The sequence below is a fragment of the Anabrus simplex genome, chromosome 5, assembly GCF_040414725.1.
Source record: "Anabrus simplex isolate iqAnaSimp1 chromosome 5, ASM4041472v1, whole genome shotgun sequence".
Classification (NCBI taxonomy): domain Eukaryota; kingdom Metazoa; phylum Arthropoda; class Insecta; order Orthoptera; family Tettigoniidae; genus Anabrus; species Anabrus simplex.
In genome coordinates this window covers 410,850,186-410,867,237 of record NC_090269.1, presented here as the reverse complement: position 1 = coordinate 410,867,237, position 17,052 = coordinate 410,850,186, and the positions used below count along the sequence as shown (strand labels likewise).

At 38.6% G+C, this 17,052-nt stretch overlaps 1 protein-coding gene across 1 annotated transcript in view; it reads left to right on the top strand.

The window, feature by feature from the left end:
- Nucleotides 1–4,356: 4,356 nt before the first annotated feature.
- The window catches only part of LOC136875024 (hemolymph lipopolysaccharide-binding protein), a 61,585-nt gene continuing 48,889 nt past the window's right edge, over nt 4,357–17,052 (top strand). The window contains exons 1-2 of the mRNA XM_067148743.2: nt 4,357–4,457; nt 11,485–11,673. Of these exons, the coding sequence (XP_067004844.2) occupies nt 11,518–11,673 (156 nt within the window). The 5' untranslated portion in view covers nt 4,357–4,457; nt 11,485–11,517. The remainder of the gene's footprint in view (nt 4,458–11,484; nt 11,674–17,052) is intronic.

Genomic DNA, 17,052 nt, shown 5'->3' with positions numbered 1-17,052 from the left:
CACGGGTTCGTAAGCCAGCTGCACGCAGGCGATTACCAACTGTTTGTTGTGTAATGTGAGGTGCCACAGCTGCACGAATTTGCGCTGCTGTTGCATGGGGTTCCATCCGGGCCATCCGAATGATGCGGCGATCCTATCTGACAGTTTTCTGTCGCGCTGGGCCTGTGCCAGGTCTACGAGTGTGGGTGGCTTCATTTGACCACTACTGCCATACACGTTGTACCGTAGATGCCTTTCGGCCAACAAGTGTAGCGACAGTCCTCAGCGATAATCCAGCCTCACACAGTCCAATTACCCGAGCCCTCTCAAACGGCGACAGTTGTTGATAGCGTGCTCTTCTTTGTCGTCGAGGCATGTTTGACGGGGAACACTTCACTGCACAGACTGCAAGTCAACTACGCTACACCAGTCCGTATACTGGAGTTGATTCCTCCGCGACCAATCAAGTGGGGAGACCTGTAGCAACAATCCAATGGATCTGAAACTTTGATCGTTTACATACCTACATAGCATCGTTCCATATCTTAAAATCAACACAAGCGACCTACGCCTTCATGGTGTTGCAATTTCCATTTTCTTAAGTGTACCATTGTCTGTTGTCCATCTTACAACATTGTCGAGATTATTTTCCAGTCGCTCACAATCCTTAAATTCTTTACTATTCCATACAAGTTAATATCATCTGCAAAATACCTTATTTAAATGATTTATATAACTAGCTGCAGTACGCGTCGTTGGCGGGACAACAATATGACACGTACAAAAGTTATCTAACTCCCTAGCTACTTTCCACCGATATTTGGACAGACTGTTGTACTCGGTTCGCGACAGTAATGCTATCTATTGGAGATGAGTGGCAGCAGGAAAGACAAATCACATGGCAATGGTCAATGTAATGTTTTTGTTGTTCAGTTTTATGACTTTTCGATAATGTAGACCTTCAAATTTAGTTTTCTTCAGACTCTGCGATATTAGTGCATCTATTGTAAAGGCAATTCTTCCTTCTTCATGACTTCCCCTTCTTTCAATCGATCGTTCTTTTAATGTTTTTTTCTCATTTTTATGTCCGACTCTTTGGCTGAACGGTCAGCGTACTGGCCTTCGGTTCAGATGGTCCCGGGTTCGATTCCCAGCCGGGTCGGGGATTTTAACCTTAATTGGTTAATTCCACTGGCACGGGGGCTGGGTGTATGTGTTGTCTTCATCATCATTTCATCCTCATCACGACGCGCAGGTCGCCTACGGGAGTCAAATTGAAAGACCTACACCTGGCGAGCCGAACCCATCCTGGGATATCCCGGCACTAAAAGCCATACGACATTTCATTTCATTCTCATTTTTATAATCATCTTCACTTACTTCCTTGTCGATACAAACCGATCACCACGTGGTTTTACACCTTAAAACAATCACCAAAAAATCGGTCGCCAATTAACACGATTACACAAAATTTCCATGTTTTTTATAGCTGTTTTACGTCGCACCGACACAGATAGGTCTTACGGCGACGATGGGACAGGAAAGGCCTAGGAATGGGAAGGAAGCGGTCGTGGCCTCAATTAAGATACAGCCCCAGCATTTGCTTGGTGTGAAAATGAGAAACCACGGAAAACCATTTTCTAGGCTGGTTTTCCGTAGTTTCCCATTTTCACACCAGGCAAATGCTGGGGCTGTATCTTAATTGAGGCCACGACCACTTCCTTCCCATTCCTAGGCCTTTCCTGTCCCATCGTCATCAAAAGACCTATCCATGTCGGTGCGACGTAAAGCAAATACTGTAGCCAAAAAAAAAAAAACTGTATAAGACACGAATGATTGGAACTTGTATTCTCTATAATATTTATTATGGCATGTAGGTAATAGTTTTCTATGGGACCAGTCACTTAGGTATTTACAAAAACAAATTTTAAGCACCTTCCCATAAACTACCATTTCTTCAAGCGTGATTAAAATTATTTATATCTTATACCGTAGAACCTTATTCTCAGACTTCGATTACCGATTTTCATTAAATTCTGTTCACCTCTTTCTCGTATTTCGGTAACAAAGATCGAGATTCACGAATATCACTGTTATTAAAAGCCGGTACGGTAGAAATGCATAAGAGACAAATGATCAGAAATTTCATTCTATATTTATTTCTGTATTTATTCATAGGACCATAAATAACATGAATATTTGAGATTTAAATTTCAGGCCTTCCCTTAAGCTACCATTTTCCTCACTGTGAATGAAGTTATATCTAGATTTTAGTGCATCATTCCCCGACTTTACGTAAAAAGCAAAGCAAATCATCTCCGTACAGGCCATGAAGGACCTTGGAGCGGTGGAAGGTAAAGTCTTCCACTATCCGTAACCTCGGCACTTGATGGGGTAGAGTGGTTAGCTCTACGCCCGGCCGCCTTTGCCCCCAGGAATTAACCTGGTAATAATTTTTGGTGTAGGCTGAGTGAACCTCAGGGCCATGTGCACTTTCGGGAGTGGAAATCTCGTTTCTTAAATTTTACGACTTCCTGACGGGGATTCGAACCCACGTCCTTCCGGGCGAACCGAGCACGCCTTTACCGCCTCAGCCAGGTTGCCCCACCGACTTCACGTACCTATTTTCATTAAATTCTCTTCAGCCATTTTTTCGTGATACCCGTACATACATACAGTACATTCATGCATACAGAAAGACAGAGAGAAATCACGCAAAAATAAAATGTATTTACTTGTTACTGTGGACACGACCGATACAGGCATATCATTCTTTATGCATTCTGAGCAATGTGCAGACAAAACTCTTATTATATATAGACGTACTAGCCAATGTACCCGTGCTTCGCTACAGACTTCTGCATTGTATACGGATTTCCAGGTAAATTAAGGTACACGTTCTACCCGGATAACGCGGTGCCAGATGCCTGCCGCAGGTATGTGGCATGTTGAATCCGGAGAGTAACGTTAGAACCTGCAGGGCCTGAAATGCAGGTGGGCCGGGGTCTTCACGCGGCCGCACAGACTCCTGGTTAAGAAAATAAAAATAATATACCCTAGCCAAATGTCGCTCTGCACATAATTGATCCGGGTGGTTATGTAGAATTCATCGAAATAATTGTCCATTCTTTTTTTTTTTTTTACAGTTTGTACGTTGAGGAATTGCCTCTTGGTTTCATCTAGCAGCAGACTGTTGTGATGAGTGTAACACAGCACAGCTGAAAATAAATACTTGCCCTTGCCGTATCTCGCAACACCACGACACCTTACTCTGAAAAGGCCTGCACAAAACTATTGAAAAATATAAACAACAATGAAAATTGATACCAAGTTTTCATGATACATTCTTTATCTGTAGTGAACCTGAGATAATATCACGCGCAAATTTGGAGAACATTTACCTGTCGTCTCATATTAAATCGACAGGAGTGTATAAGAAAACATACAACCTGTTTTCCAGTCATTTGCCGGGTCAGGGATGGAAGAATGAAGCCCCATCTTGCGACGAGGACAGGATTATTTCGAAACCTGTCACACTCCTCTCGGGCAATGATTAATGACTGTCAGATGAAATGAAATGATGGTGAAGAGTGTTGCTGGTATGAAAGGTGACAGGGAAAACCGGAGGATCCGGAGAAAAACCCCGTCCCGTCTCCACTTTGTCCAGCAGAAATCTCACATGGAGTGACCGGGATTTGACCCTCGGAACCCAGCGGTGAGAGGCCGTCGCGCTGCCGTCTGAGCCACGGAGGATACAAGAGTGTATAATGCCAATAAAAAGTTGTAGTAATCACTTTCGAACCAGTGAATAATAATAATAATAATAATAATAATAATAATAATAATAATAATAATAATAATAATAATAATAATAATAATAAGCTTCTCAAATGTGCGGTTTGATATTACTACAATATATTGAATTCATTCTGCCTAATGCAATTAAATTTATATTAATTCATTCGTAGGTTTTACGCTATAATTAAGGGGGACCTAATTCGTATTTTGGCAGGTGGCACCATATCACATTCGCTACGTCCCCGTGTTGAAAAAATTATTTTCGAAACCGATGAACCACCTACAAATGTTCCAGAATTACGCGAGAAAGTAACGTAGATTCATGAATTATTATAGCAATATGTGTTCATAAATTTCATGAATAATCTTCACAAATATTATAAACAATGTGTGGCCCGTGATGGTACACAAACTGTACCAATGCAATTAAATAACATTTCGTTGTCGTTTGTATTATCGCATAGAATAATTACGTAATGCTGTTTTAACAGTTAACACATTTGAACTTTTGACCGTCATTGATTAGATTAAACACAGTGAGCTGCATGCCATTCAGTGCTTCTTCACTGATTCCCCGATCTTAGGGACCCCTTATTTATAATAGAAAATTACAACACGATGATATGAGTTCTCAAGACCACAGTCTTTTTCAGTATCAGGGACTGTACGTTGTATTCCAGGTATTGAAAATTTTGATGAAATTTCTGTAATTTTAAATTCTACTGGGTCCTTTTCTTGTTCTTTAAACCAGATGGGTTTTGTTTTGCGGTTACGGAAGAAGTGAAAGGATTGTTTGGTTAATCTATTAGAGTACATTCTGAGAACATGACCATACGAATTTAGTCTTTTTTTCACATAGTATGTGAGAATTTTTCAGTTATCTTAATATCCTGAAATTTTCGTCCTATGATCTTACTTAAAAATTTTCTTTCTATTAGCTCGAGTTCCTCCCTGTGGCCTCTGAAAATCATGTTCAGTATTTCTGATGCGTATAGTGCTTCTAGTTTAATCGCTGTTTTATAATGTTTGGTTTTAGAACCTTAAGAAAGGGATTTCTTGTTGTAGATATCTTTTGTTAGATGGAAGGCCAGTTAAAGCTTATATTTCCTGGATGACATTGCCTTGCATTGCACAGCATTGAAACACATCCATTCTCCTAGTTATGTGAATTACTATTATTATTATTATTATTATTATTATTATTATTATTATTATTATTATTATTATTATTATTATTATTATTATTACGCTTTATACTCTATGCCCAAATAAGGAGCGCGATTTTACTGATTCATCTAATGCCGTTGCCTTTTACTTCTCTTAAAATCTCTTCATCATCTCGCTATGGCTTTTCTTGCGATTTCTGACGAGGTTTTCTTAGTGATAATGCTTCGATGATCGTCGACTAATTTTCTGAATTTATATACGTCTAACAAAATGTCAGTTGTGATGCGTATTTCCTGAAGACCTTTTCCAAATTCGAGCAGTAATTATTTTTATTTTTTTTAACTTTCATTGATAGGGAAAGGTTAAGAATTATTTTGGTTTATGTCTGATTACTCATTCTTAGAATATGTCCATTAAATTTCAGATGTCTTTTGCTAAATGTGTCTGAGATTTTCTCTGAGTGTTGGTATTCTACAGATCATGAGATTTCCTTACCATCCAGAGGAATCCTGTACAGACTGGTCCAAAACATTTCATTATTATTATTTTAATTATTATTGTTGTTACGCGAATTTGGTCGATTACAGAAGTGAAACAAGGTGCTGGGGTGAATGCGCGGACAAGGAATTGACCAGAGCATAAGTAAATGCACTAAAGTTTGAAACTGCATTTCTTTCCTTCTCTTTTTTAAAAAATTGATTGATAGAAAATTTGGAAGAAATAACAGTTAAATAGGATATCGATGAACTCGTCAGCTCCAACAATAACGACTTAAAGTCCAAAAAATTCAGGTACAACTTAAGAAAATTCTAGCCATTTCCACAGAAAAGAGCTGGATTGCTCTTGGCAGGCACAAAATTTACAAGAGCGCTATTTGCTCCTATCCCTCACACTACAATGGAGTATGGGCTCCAACTAAATCACACTCCAACCTCACAGAAGCATCAACTCTTAATAGCGCACTTACAATCTGTAGTTTGTTCTTAATTATGGTATACACACATCGTTCCCCTAATGTGGGCTTATTTATCGCTCAACAGTTTGTTACACACTGGTCTATAAACAATTACAGAATAACGGGGGCAATGATAGCCCATTCTAAATGGCCCTAATTTAAAAAGAAATGTTTTAACACGATTGGCCATGAACGAAATGCTAGGAGACAAAACATTTGCACCCGTTCTAGAATATTTTAAAACCTGAAGTGGGCTTACGGCCCAAAGATCCTGAAGCTAAGAGTATTCTACGCCGGCGTGACTAAATGAGAAACGTTAAATTCCAAACCAGTGTTAAGAATTTTATATGATTAGTTGAATGGGAATCAACAGAGTCCTCAGACCGGCCGAAAATTCTACATTGAAGCCACCATGTTTAGAAATTTACATAAAATCAAAGAAGTTTGAAACCTTCTCCTCAAGCTATCTGACGGAGCTAATACACATTATGAAAATTCTGCCATTACCTTGAGTTGCTGGACCTTTAGCAAGCGGACCGCTGCCCTGCCTACGAAGAACAGGCCACACTCACGAAACTGGAGCATTTTGGGGATGAATTGCTTCTATCTTCATCATTATGGCATACAATTTGAGTTACACCTTCGTTGTAACGTGTCTCTTGCCCTAGCTTTTATAGTACTTAGAGGGGAAGTTTCCTGAACTCTTTACAGATAGGCTGGATTTCAGTACACATCACCAATTTTAATTAGCTAGCAATAATATTTACAAATTTCTGATTGATTAGTAGCCATAGAAGACGGGAGCAGCAGAAGTGTAGAGAACTTTGATACATAAAATGATCCTAAGAACCATGTAGAATAACCTCCAGTTAGAAATTTCTTTATGGAATAATTATGGTTTATCCCGCAAGATGGAGCAATTAAACGTTTAGTAGAGACATGTGACTACTGACAACCAAGTATCATGCATAACATCTGTTCAAGGCAGATTTCCCAGATGTCCTTATATAAGGCGCGCAGTTTAAATGTCCGGAGAAGCGGTACAGTTATTAATAATATTAAAATCAATTTCAGTTTCTGTTTTCCCGAAAACAATATAATTTAATGCCTGCCGGTACCCGAACTTAGAAAATTCATGCAGGTGAAGATAACCTGGATGTTGGAAAACTAGTTGAAAATTATGAGACTTAAGATGAGTTTTTGCAAAAATGGACATATTTTATGGTGGTCTAAGAACACTTTCTCCTCCACTTGAACAGTAGGCCTACATTGTTAGGTTGTGCGCATGCCTTTCTTCTTGATGAGAAGTTTAACACTTCTTGAATGCTTTTTGTAAATTTTGGGCATGAATTGCTTCTATCTTCATCATAATGGCATAAAATTTGAGTTACACCTTCGTTCTAATGTCTCTCTTGTCCAACTTCTGCTTGGCGACTTCCTCTCTAGGGTTCATGTCTGGGCAGTTCCCAGGCCATGGCAAAGATTTTACATGGCTTTCGGCTAAGAACAGGGTAACTGATTAAGCTTTACGGCAGGATTCACCATCGTGCATGAATATAGAGTCACCATCTGGAAACCAATCCTTCAACTGAGGATGAAGCCTGTTTTCCAGAAATCTCCAGTATTGAATATGATTCATTGTACCTTTCACTATATAAAGAGGGCTTTATCTTTTGCCGACATTAGAGTACATACCGTGAAAAATGTGGGAAGTTTCACGGTTTGTTCTCTGCAGAGCTCAGAACATTCTTCTCTAGGTGTTATTTGGATATTTTTTGCCAACTTTCTTCACAAATGGAGAATAAAGAGTCGTCAGAAAAGCAGACCCCAATAAAAGGAACATCTTTTTAATGGTAAGCTCATGTTTTCAGATGTGATATGCTCATATGAACAACATTAAACGTACGACAAGTTCACCATGCCCTTTTGCTAGATGTTTTGTTGAAATGAAATAATTATCTTATAAAAGGAACAAGAGGACCCGTGCTGCTCTCTATCATAAGTCAGGTAACTCGCCTTGATGTCATCATTTCGTCTGTTTTGTGAAAATCTATCCACATGTTCGCTTCTTTATCCTCCACTTCTTGATGTAATGGTTGGTGTCGTGCTGTAGAAGGCAATGGTACTTCGCAGTTCTTCTGTGTAGAACGATTGTCTTTTGAGCTGATAGGTTAGTATCTAAGGAGGGTTTCATGCCAGGCAGAGAATTTTAAGATACATGTCCTTCACTCTTTCTAGTGTAGTTATGTTTTCCTTCGATAGGTGTTCCTAGTAAAGTCTAAGGCTTATGTCGCGATAGGGTCTGTACTTATAATTTTTCTCTTAGCAGCATGAAACTCATTAAGGACTCTCTGCCTTCTATTGAATATATATGGAAGCTGGGAAAGTTTAGAGAATCAAAGAGTATCTAGCAGGGAACAGTATTCTTCCGTGATTGGAGGAAGGGTATACTCTCTGCCTTGACAGGCAGTAATCAAACACGACATTACTAAGAATGAAAATCACATACGTATCTGAATATTAATGAAGGAACGGGGCGAGTTGGCCGTGCGTTCAGGGTCGCGCAGCTGTGAGCTTGCATCCTGGATATAGTGGGTTCGAGCCCCACTGTCGGCAGCCCTGAAGATGGTTTTCCATGATTTCCCATTTTCACACCAAGCAAATGCTGGAGCTGTATCTTAATTAAGGCCACGACCGCTTCCTTTCCACTCCTAGGACTTTCCTATCCCATCGTCGCCATAAGAACTATCTGTGTCGGTGCGACGTGAAGCTAGTTGTAAAAAAAAATATGAATATTGATTAAAGTGTTGGTCGCTTAGCAACCTGCTAAGTACAAAATGTTTAGTAGAATGGACGGACGGATTTGTCAAAGCTGTTTCTGGAATACACTTTTTCATATATACCTAGGTAGATTTTGGATTTAATAAATATTGTTTATCTTGCTCCAGTCATTTCCAAACTTACTCCTCACCTCATGAGCCCATTTGATGCTCTTTGCAGTCATTGCTGGGTTAAGTTTTACTTTCATTTGTTGGTGACGTGCCGGAAGCCTAACACTAATAAGGCTTCTAAGAACCGTTGTGTTACAAACACCTACTCCATAAAGGCTTCTTTAAATGTTGACTGATAGCTTTTTGGTTGCCTTTGACCATCTCGATAAGTCTGTTTTGAGGTCTCGAAGTCAGTTTTCTTCCATGTCCACACTTCCCTAGTCTTGCAGGACGGAGGTTACGGTCATTTTTCGCTCGCTGGCAAATGCGGCTTACAGATTTTTAAGACATGTTTAACCCATTTGTTATTAGCCTAACGCTGTGAGTACTATTTTCCTCAGTAACATGTTTACAGTAGTAATTTTTCTTCGCCTGGTAGACATTTTCTAACCCATGAACTAAAATTTCTGAAGACCAAGGTAATTACTTGAATAATAATAGAATTATATCTATTTCAGGGTTAAAATTCAAACATAATTACTGATTAACTATTAATTCATGATAAATTTAAAAATGCGTTGTTCAGAGTAAGAGAAAGCCATGAGCCGTAAGCTCGCCAATGCTAAAGTAAATAAGTCAATTAACGGCTGAGTCTAATGGAGAAGATTGGTGGCAGAAGAAACAGAAAACACCTCAACCAAAGAGAGCAGTTACTGTACTGAACACTTTTTATATTACGGGTATATTTTTTTAAGTGTGTGTGAAAAATGTGTCAAGTGAGAAAAGTTCATACGGTAAAAATCTTGAAAAACGGACATTTCAGGAGTTATGTTCTTGTAGTAGACTTTTTTCCTGTAAAACTAATATTAAAGAAGAGAATTGGCATTTCCTTGCTTTGCTGCCGGCGCAGATAGATCTAACGGCGACAATGTGATAGTAAAGGCTAAGAGTGGGAAGGAAGAGACCATGGCCCAGCGTAAACATTGGAAACCATAGAAAACCAAATGCAGGGCGCCGTCATTGGGGTTCGACCCCAATGTCACTCGAATACAAACATAGCTACTTGACCAAACCGCACATCCATTTGCTCTGTCAGTTATTTTACCATTATGGGCCGATTACCTAGATGTTAAAACCATTTAAAAACAGCCATCATAAGTTTCAGTCTCTCAAATTTTCCCGTTTTGTCAATATAATTGTGGAAGGCAAAAGAAATAAAGATGCAGGTAGTTTGAGCCTATGTCAATTGATATAGGTGAGCACGTCCCCACGGCGCGTGTGAAACACCTACTTCCCTGGAAAAACTGTTTTTCTTTTAAAAAGTACAAAATTTGGGGACGTGGGCATTCTATTGATCTTTTCTTATAAATAGAAGATAACAGCCTTTAACTGGTACCAATTTCAATTGTTAAAAGATTCTCTTGTTTTCAATATCGCTGTGAGTGGCAGATTAGGGACTTTTATATGTATTTAATGATTACAGAAGTGGCACTCGTGATTGAAAATAAATTTCCTTAGTACGTACAATTATGAATTGTTATGCCCACCAGAATTCCCTAAGAGTATTGTTTTTGTAATTATTTTTATCTGAATCTGAAGACTCGCCATCCGAATAACGAAAATGATCTATTCTTAACCGTAGATTTGGTACCATGATCTACAGGCGTATATGCTGACAGCGTTCTCATACGGATGCGGAGATCATTGTAACTAATGCTTGATAGGAATACTAACAACTTAATACAAATAATATGAAAGACGCGCATGAGAGTTTTCGTCTATCAGTCTGCTGTAGACTTCCGAGAATTAGATGCAAAACTTCTTCCATTTCAACAGGCTTCTCTTTCTTCAATGCCTCTTGAGGACGAATATAGCTTTGATGTAACTTCTAATTTCCTGTTCCTGAATAATAGCGACGCCTTTACTGTTCGACTGTTTTTCATTTCTTTCACAAATGGCAATACTAAACAAATTTAAAATACATTCATCAGTACCTAGCAATGCCTTCTCCCGATTAATATGGTGTGCATTCGAAGAAATATTGATTATAATGTACCTTACAGCTATGCTTATATCATAGACAAATACAAGTTTTACTCGAATGTAGCTGTAACATTCTAGTATAGGTTGTAATTGAGTTGAGACGTCGACTTCGCTAAGGATTGTCCAATTTGTGTCAGAGCACTGTTCACTGTTGACCAATTGTGTTCTGGGATTTGTAGTGAATTAGAGCTCATACAGGTTGTCGTGTTAATGTCTGTGAATTCTAATTTCTGGTTGAAAATTACAGAGGGCAATTCCTTGGACAGATCAGTTTTCTAGACTGGATAAAACATACATGAGCTTCCTTTAAATTTAGTTACGTTCATAATCTGTTAGACAAAACAAAAATATTTGCACTTTAATTTTATCCAAAATATGCTAGAGTAAAGTTGACCAAAATTATAACAGAACTTACCAACTCAAGTGAAATTAACCCTCCAACGTAAGTTAGGATTTAGTGTCATTAAAATATCTGATATATTGGACATTGGATGTAATGGTAAATGATCTGCTCTATGTAAAAAAGGAACACTGAAACTTTAATAGAAATATTATAATTACCACTGTTATGTGAATATAATTAATCCATATATTTACTAATCTGTGTAACAGGTGTAAGGCAAAATTCAAGGAGATATTAACAGAATGAACGCCATTTTCAATTTCTTCCTTCTCCTACTGCTACCGCTGTGTCTGGTGAATGGAGCCGAGTCCGAAACGTTCTGCTCAGCGACGAAAGGCGAGTCCCTCCGTTACACGATCCGCAGCCGAAAGAATGTGACGAGTCACCGCATTGTCTCGGTAAGTAAAATAAAAACTTGACACATATAACAAGGGGGTTGATACGTATGGACTTAAACAGCAAAGTCTGTATGAACGTATATAATTAAAGCTGGGATACACGTACTAAAAATGACAAAGTAGACCCGGGTAAGAATGAAAAAATAGATTTTTTCTAGTCAGTTTTATGTTACTGATTAATTATACTACGTAGGTTATACTTGGAAGCACTAAATATTTTTATCCTGTAAAGGTTCGTCAATTCTTACTTACCTATGGTCGAACAAATACGTATAGACTAATGATTTCAAATGCACACAGTTCTTCAATTATACAATAATCCACGGTTCTAGCCCTTCAGGCAAAAAACTCGATGTTGAAAACATCCCAGGAATATAAGCTACAAATTTTAGGTAAATAAAGTAGGATAATATATTCTTTATTTATTCCTAAAAATTACAATATTTTCTTAATCATCGTTATTCGGTCAATTAGATTAACAGTTTGCCTTTTTCTACCACTAACAGAGCTAATGTGAGTCAATTCATCGTTACATTGAAGCACCACTACGAGCGCTAATATGAGTCAATGCAGAGTTTCATTTAAGCATTTAAGCTTTTATGACTACATTGAGTGTGGTTTTTCAAAAATATCAGAAAAAAACCGGAGTGTTTTAAGTACACATTACGAAAGAGTTATGTAAATAAGTCAATTTGGCTAGGATTTGAATCGAAACGAAAATGACTAAAGAGACAAGCGATTCAAGCTGTTTTGCAGGAACTGCATTTTGGCCGGGAGTGATTTTCGATATGTGATTATTTTAGTTTCATCGAGCTACACAAGACTCACAATTTGTAACTTTTCTTGGCAATTTAGCCCTTCAGCTTTCGGCACAATTGAGGAAATTGCTTAATTTTACATTTTTCGTGGTATGTCAGCTAAGAAATATCTTCAATATTAAAATATGGTTTTATAATTTTTTTCTTACCAGAAGAGTCACTACTTGACGGTCATAATCAAAGACATTCTCTCCAACAATACAGTATTTATACAGGATAACATATCAATATCAAATGCAATAGCACAGACCAATGGTGTACTATAAGGAGATCCTCTAAGTCCTCTTTTGTTCTCAATAATCACTTCGGATGTGACACGATGCATAAAAGATGGTGTAAAGTTGTATGTATATTCAGATGACATGGTTCTCGCTGCAGAACGGCTGGAGGACCTGAAAGAGTCTTTTGATCTTCTAGCAGCATGGGCGCATGAAATTTATCTCAGCATAAATGACCAAAAGACTGTCTACATGATTTTCAGAAAAGGGGGAAGGCCAGAAGTGACTGACAGAGTCCATTACAATGGTAAAGTACAAACAAGGGTTAGTCACTTCAAATATCTGGGAGTCATATTCCAAACCAGAGGTGATGTTTTCACAAAACACATAGAGAATAGGACAATCTTGGAATTTAAAGCAGTGAACGAAATCAAACATTTACGTAAGATGTCAGTTAAAGCAGCGGTACAGCTCTTCAATATTAAAGTTGTGCCTATAATCATCTATGGTTTACAACTCGTCTGGGAATACCTAAACATTAATAGTCTACGACGAATAGAGAAAGTCAAAGCCGCATATTTAAAGAGAGCTCTGGGGCTTTCGAAGTATACACTATCTCGAATTGTGTATGTGCTGACGGGGGAATCTTTCCTGACCGAAGAGCTACGCTACAGAATGTCACTACCATCCACGACAAATTACGATCGACTACTTACGGAACTGAAGCAGAAAAGAGAAGACATTTGGTTAGATTTCGATGCAACGGATGCTATGACAACACAGGGATGGATGGAAGCGAATTACGAATTAAGACATATTGTAATTAGGTTGGCTGTTCATGGTTTTCACTTTAAGCTTTGCAAAACCAAAACATTTCATGAACCTGAATTCGGATGCATGTGTAAATTGTGCGATCGTGAATGTGATAGATACCACGTCTTAACATGTCCTAATAGAGGGAAATCATTGACTAAATTCTGTTCAGAAGAATGAGACCTATGTGGCTTGGAAATGTTAAAATTAATGTACTTACTTACATGGCCATTTGGCTGTAATAAAACTATTATTATTATAATTTTGTTTCTGTTCAAGTTGCAAGAAGCTAGTATATATTTTTCCAAATTATCAGTCAACGATCTTCTTCTAATGTCTTGAAGGCTATTTTCAGATGACCAGAAGTCCTCCGGACATACCAGAATGTTACAGAAATTAGTATAAGAATTGAAATTTAGTGATGCCCATTAACGTGACATTTTCTACACACTATCTTTTCACAACATCGCTTTTGGCACGAAGGTATGTTTAGTCTTAATGTTCTAACTTCTAATTACTTAATTTTGCCTTTTTCTACCGTTCACACTTTACTTTGTACTGTGTTCCCGGCAAATTTACTGTATAATGCAATGTACAGCGATCGTCCTCTCCACTCTACACCAGTTATAGCGTGTTAATGTTTCTCTAATCGTGGATTAATGTACGTTAACTTGCTCTTGTGACTGGCAATAAGCTACTCTACAGTATGGGACAAAATAAATGACAATGAATTATATTTCAATATGCTGTTAGAGATTGAAGAATTGTGAAACCACATGGAGCCGCATATTGTTCATAACTCTTCGGAAGATTAGTCAACATGTTGCACAACAATTGATGTAATTCGTGAATATTCTCAGTTTGGAAAATGATACTTTCCATTTGCTCCGCATGTAGGCATCTGTAGCCGTGAGATCCGCGGAGAATTAAGGGTACTGAAATGAATTTCCTCAGGATGTACACCCCCAAAGTGCCGTTAAAGGTGGTAAGTAGCTCCCTCTTGGTGTGGACTGTAGCCCCACCTCCTTGCCCCTATTGTCGTTAGAGGGGTAAATTTCTGACGCAACTAAACCAGCCCAAATCCGACAAGAAATTGGTAATAAGATAAGCTACGATAACATAATGTACCCTTACTGGGTCATTTAGGGCAACTATTACATAATTTGGTTTCACAAACAAATGTATAGATGGAATAGTTGGATGAGAACCTCCAAAAGTCACCTACCAGGTTTGAAGTCTCGTCCTCCCTACTTTCATCTCGTCACCGGCTGAAATCATAGCATACGGGCAGTGGAATGTTCGAAAAAGAAAAATTGGCACTAGGTAAAATATAACGAAAGCAGGATTCTATCACATGAGAGGAATACACTAAATTCATTAAATGAGAAGTTTCTTCGTTAAAATATTATTTGCTAAACATTTTATTCATACTGATAAATTACACGAGATGGTGCCATACAACAACATATGAACAAGAAACAGTCAAGATTAATGCAACATTTATATATAGTATGCTTTCGTGTCCCTATAGTTTATTCATAGTTGTAGTTAGTCCTCGGCATACCTCAAGTCATTCATTATATTCTTGTCATGGTTTAAAAAAAATATAAGTACGTTTTATTTAAAACACGAGATTGCATCGCCGTATCTCAAACACATGGTCCATTTGACCACAACAATTATATATTTACACTGAACACATACGTTTATCCTGGGTTTACCTAACAAATTAAATTCAAAGAAAAATCAGCCAACGCTGGAATCGAACCCATCACCATAGAACACTTTGAAAAATAATAAAACACATAAACACATTACATAAAACATATCAAACTTATATCACACAATAAATCTTGAAGATTATGGCTTAACCAAGCCATGGTATCTGGTTAAATTCTTCGCTCCAACACGTGTCGAACACAGGTACTTCGGCTTCCAGGGTAAAAAATTTCAAACCTCAATCACGAGTTTAATTCAATGCATAACATGGGAAGGGATTTATCCTTCGCAAAATCAGAAAATTATCCGCAATACTTGAAACGTATCATTAGAATGGAATTGAGACTGCTTTGGCGAATGAAAGGGAACTCACCAGTTAACATTGAGCTCTGCTGGAAACTACAAAGCCTCTCTCGACCTTCAGTCGGCTCGATATATTACCTCTCAATCATGACAACAGCTGTGTGACCAGGTCTGTGGTAGTGAAATCGTAGTTCTTTCTTTCTTTCTTTTTCTTTCTTTTATATATCATCTCGGCTTATTCTCAAGTACGTATTCATTTGAGAGTCATTACTTCATATAATTCATTATTTGGCTATATATTCAGCCCAATTCAATAAGTCACAACGGCCACAATTATTATTACCTTTTATCATTCCAACAACACATGTTACAGCTTCACCCCTCCATTTCATACCACCGCAGTAGTATAATGCAGGGATTCGGCGGCCTCCTCCTCCGCCCGCGGCGCGGGAAATTTGAATTCTGGCGGGAAATTTGAATTTTGGCGGGAAATTTGAATTTTGGCGGGAGATTTGAATTTGTAAACAAAGCCACGTGCTTTTTGACAGCTGTCATCGACAACAACGCATCGCTAACCTCACTGCTGCCATCTTGACGGGCCTAAACCTCACTAGTGCCAACTTAACCTAACTAGCATGAGGTAAACAAACCCACGTGTTTTTTGACAGCCACGTGCTTTTTGACAGACAACAACGCATCGCTAACCTCAGTACTGTCAACTTGACGGGCCTAAACCTCAGTAGTGCCAACTTAACCTAACTAATGTGAGGTAAACAAAGCCACGTGTTTTTTGACAGCCACGTGCTTTTTGACAGATTTGTAAACAAAGCCACGTGCGTTTTGACAGCTGTCATCGACAACAACGCATCGCTAACCTCAGTACTGCCATCTTGACGGGCCTAAACCTTAGTGCTACCAACTTAACATCACTAGCTCGAGATAAACAAATCCACGTGCTTTTTTGACAGCTGTCATCCGCCATCATTGAGCACCGTGCTGCCCTCTTTAGCTACTTACCTTTGACAGCTGTCATCCGCCATCTTGCATCCGAAACCTCAGTGCTGCCTGGTGACGGCAAATTCCACGTGCTCTTGTTTGGAAACAAAGCTACGTGCAGCAGTCATCCACCATCTATGAGCACCGTGCTGCCCTCTTTAGCTACTTACCTTTGAAATGTGGTACGTCACAGCTGTCATCCGCCATCTTTAATCCAGAGAGAACAGTGCTGAAATCTATGTGGTGGCGGCAAATTCCACGTGCTTTACAAATCAACATGCTTTTTTTTGACAGCAGCCATCTTTAATCACCGTGCTGCCCTCTTTACCTACTTACCTTTGAAATGTGGTGGCGGTAAATTCCACATGCTTTACAACCTATATGCTTTTCTGACAGCTGTCATCCGCCATCTTTAATCCAGAGAGAACAGTGCTACCCTCTATGTGGTGGCGGCAAATTCCACGTGCTCTTGTTTGGAAACAAAGCCATGTGCTTTTTTGACAGCTGTCATC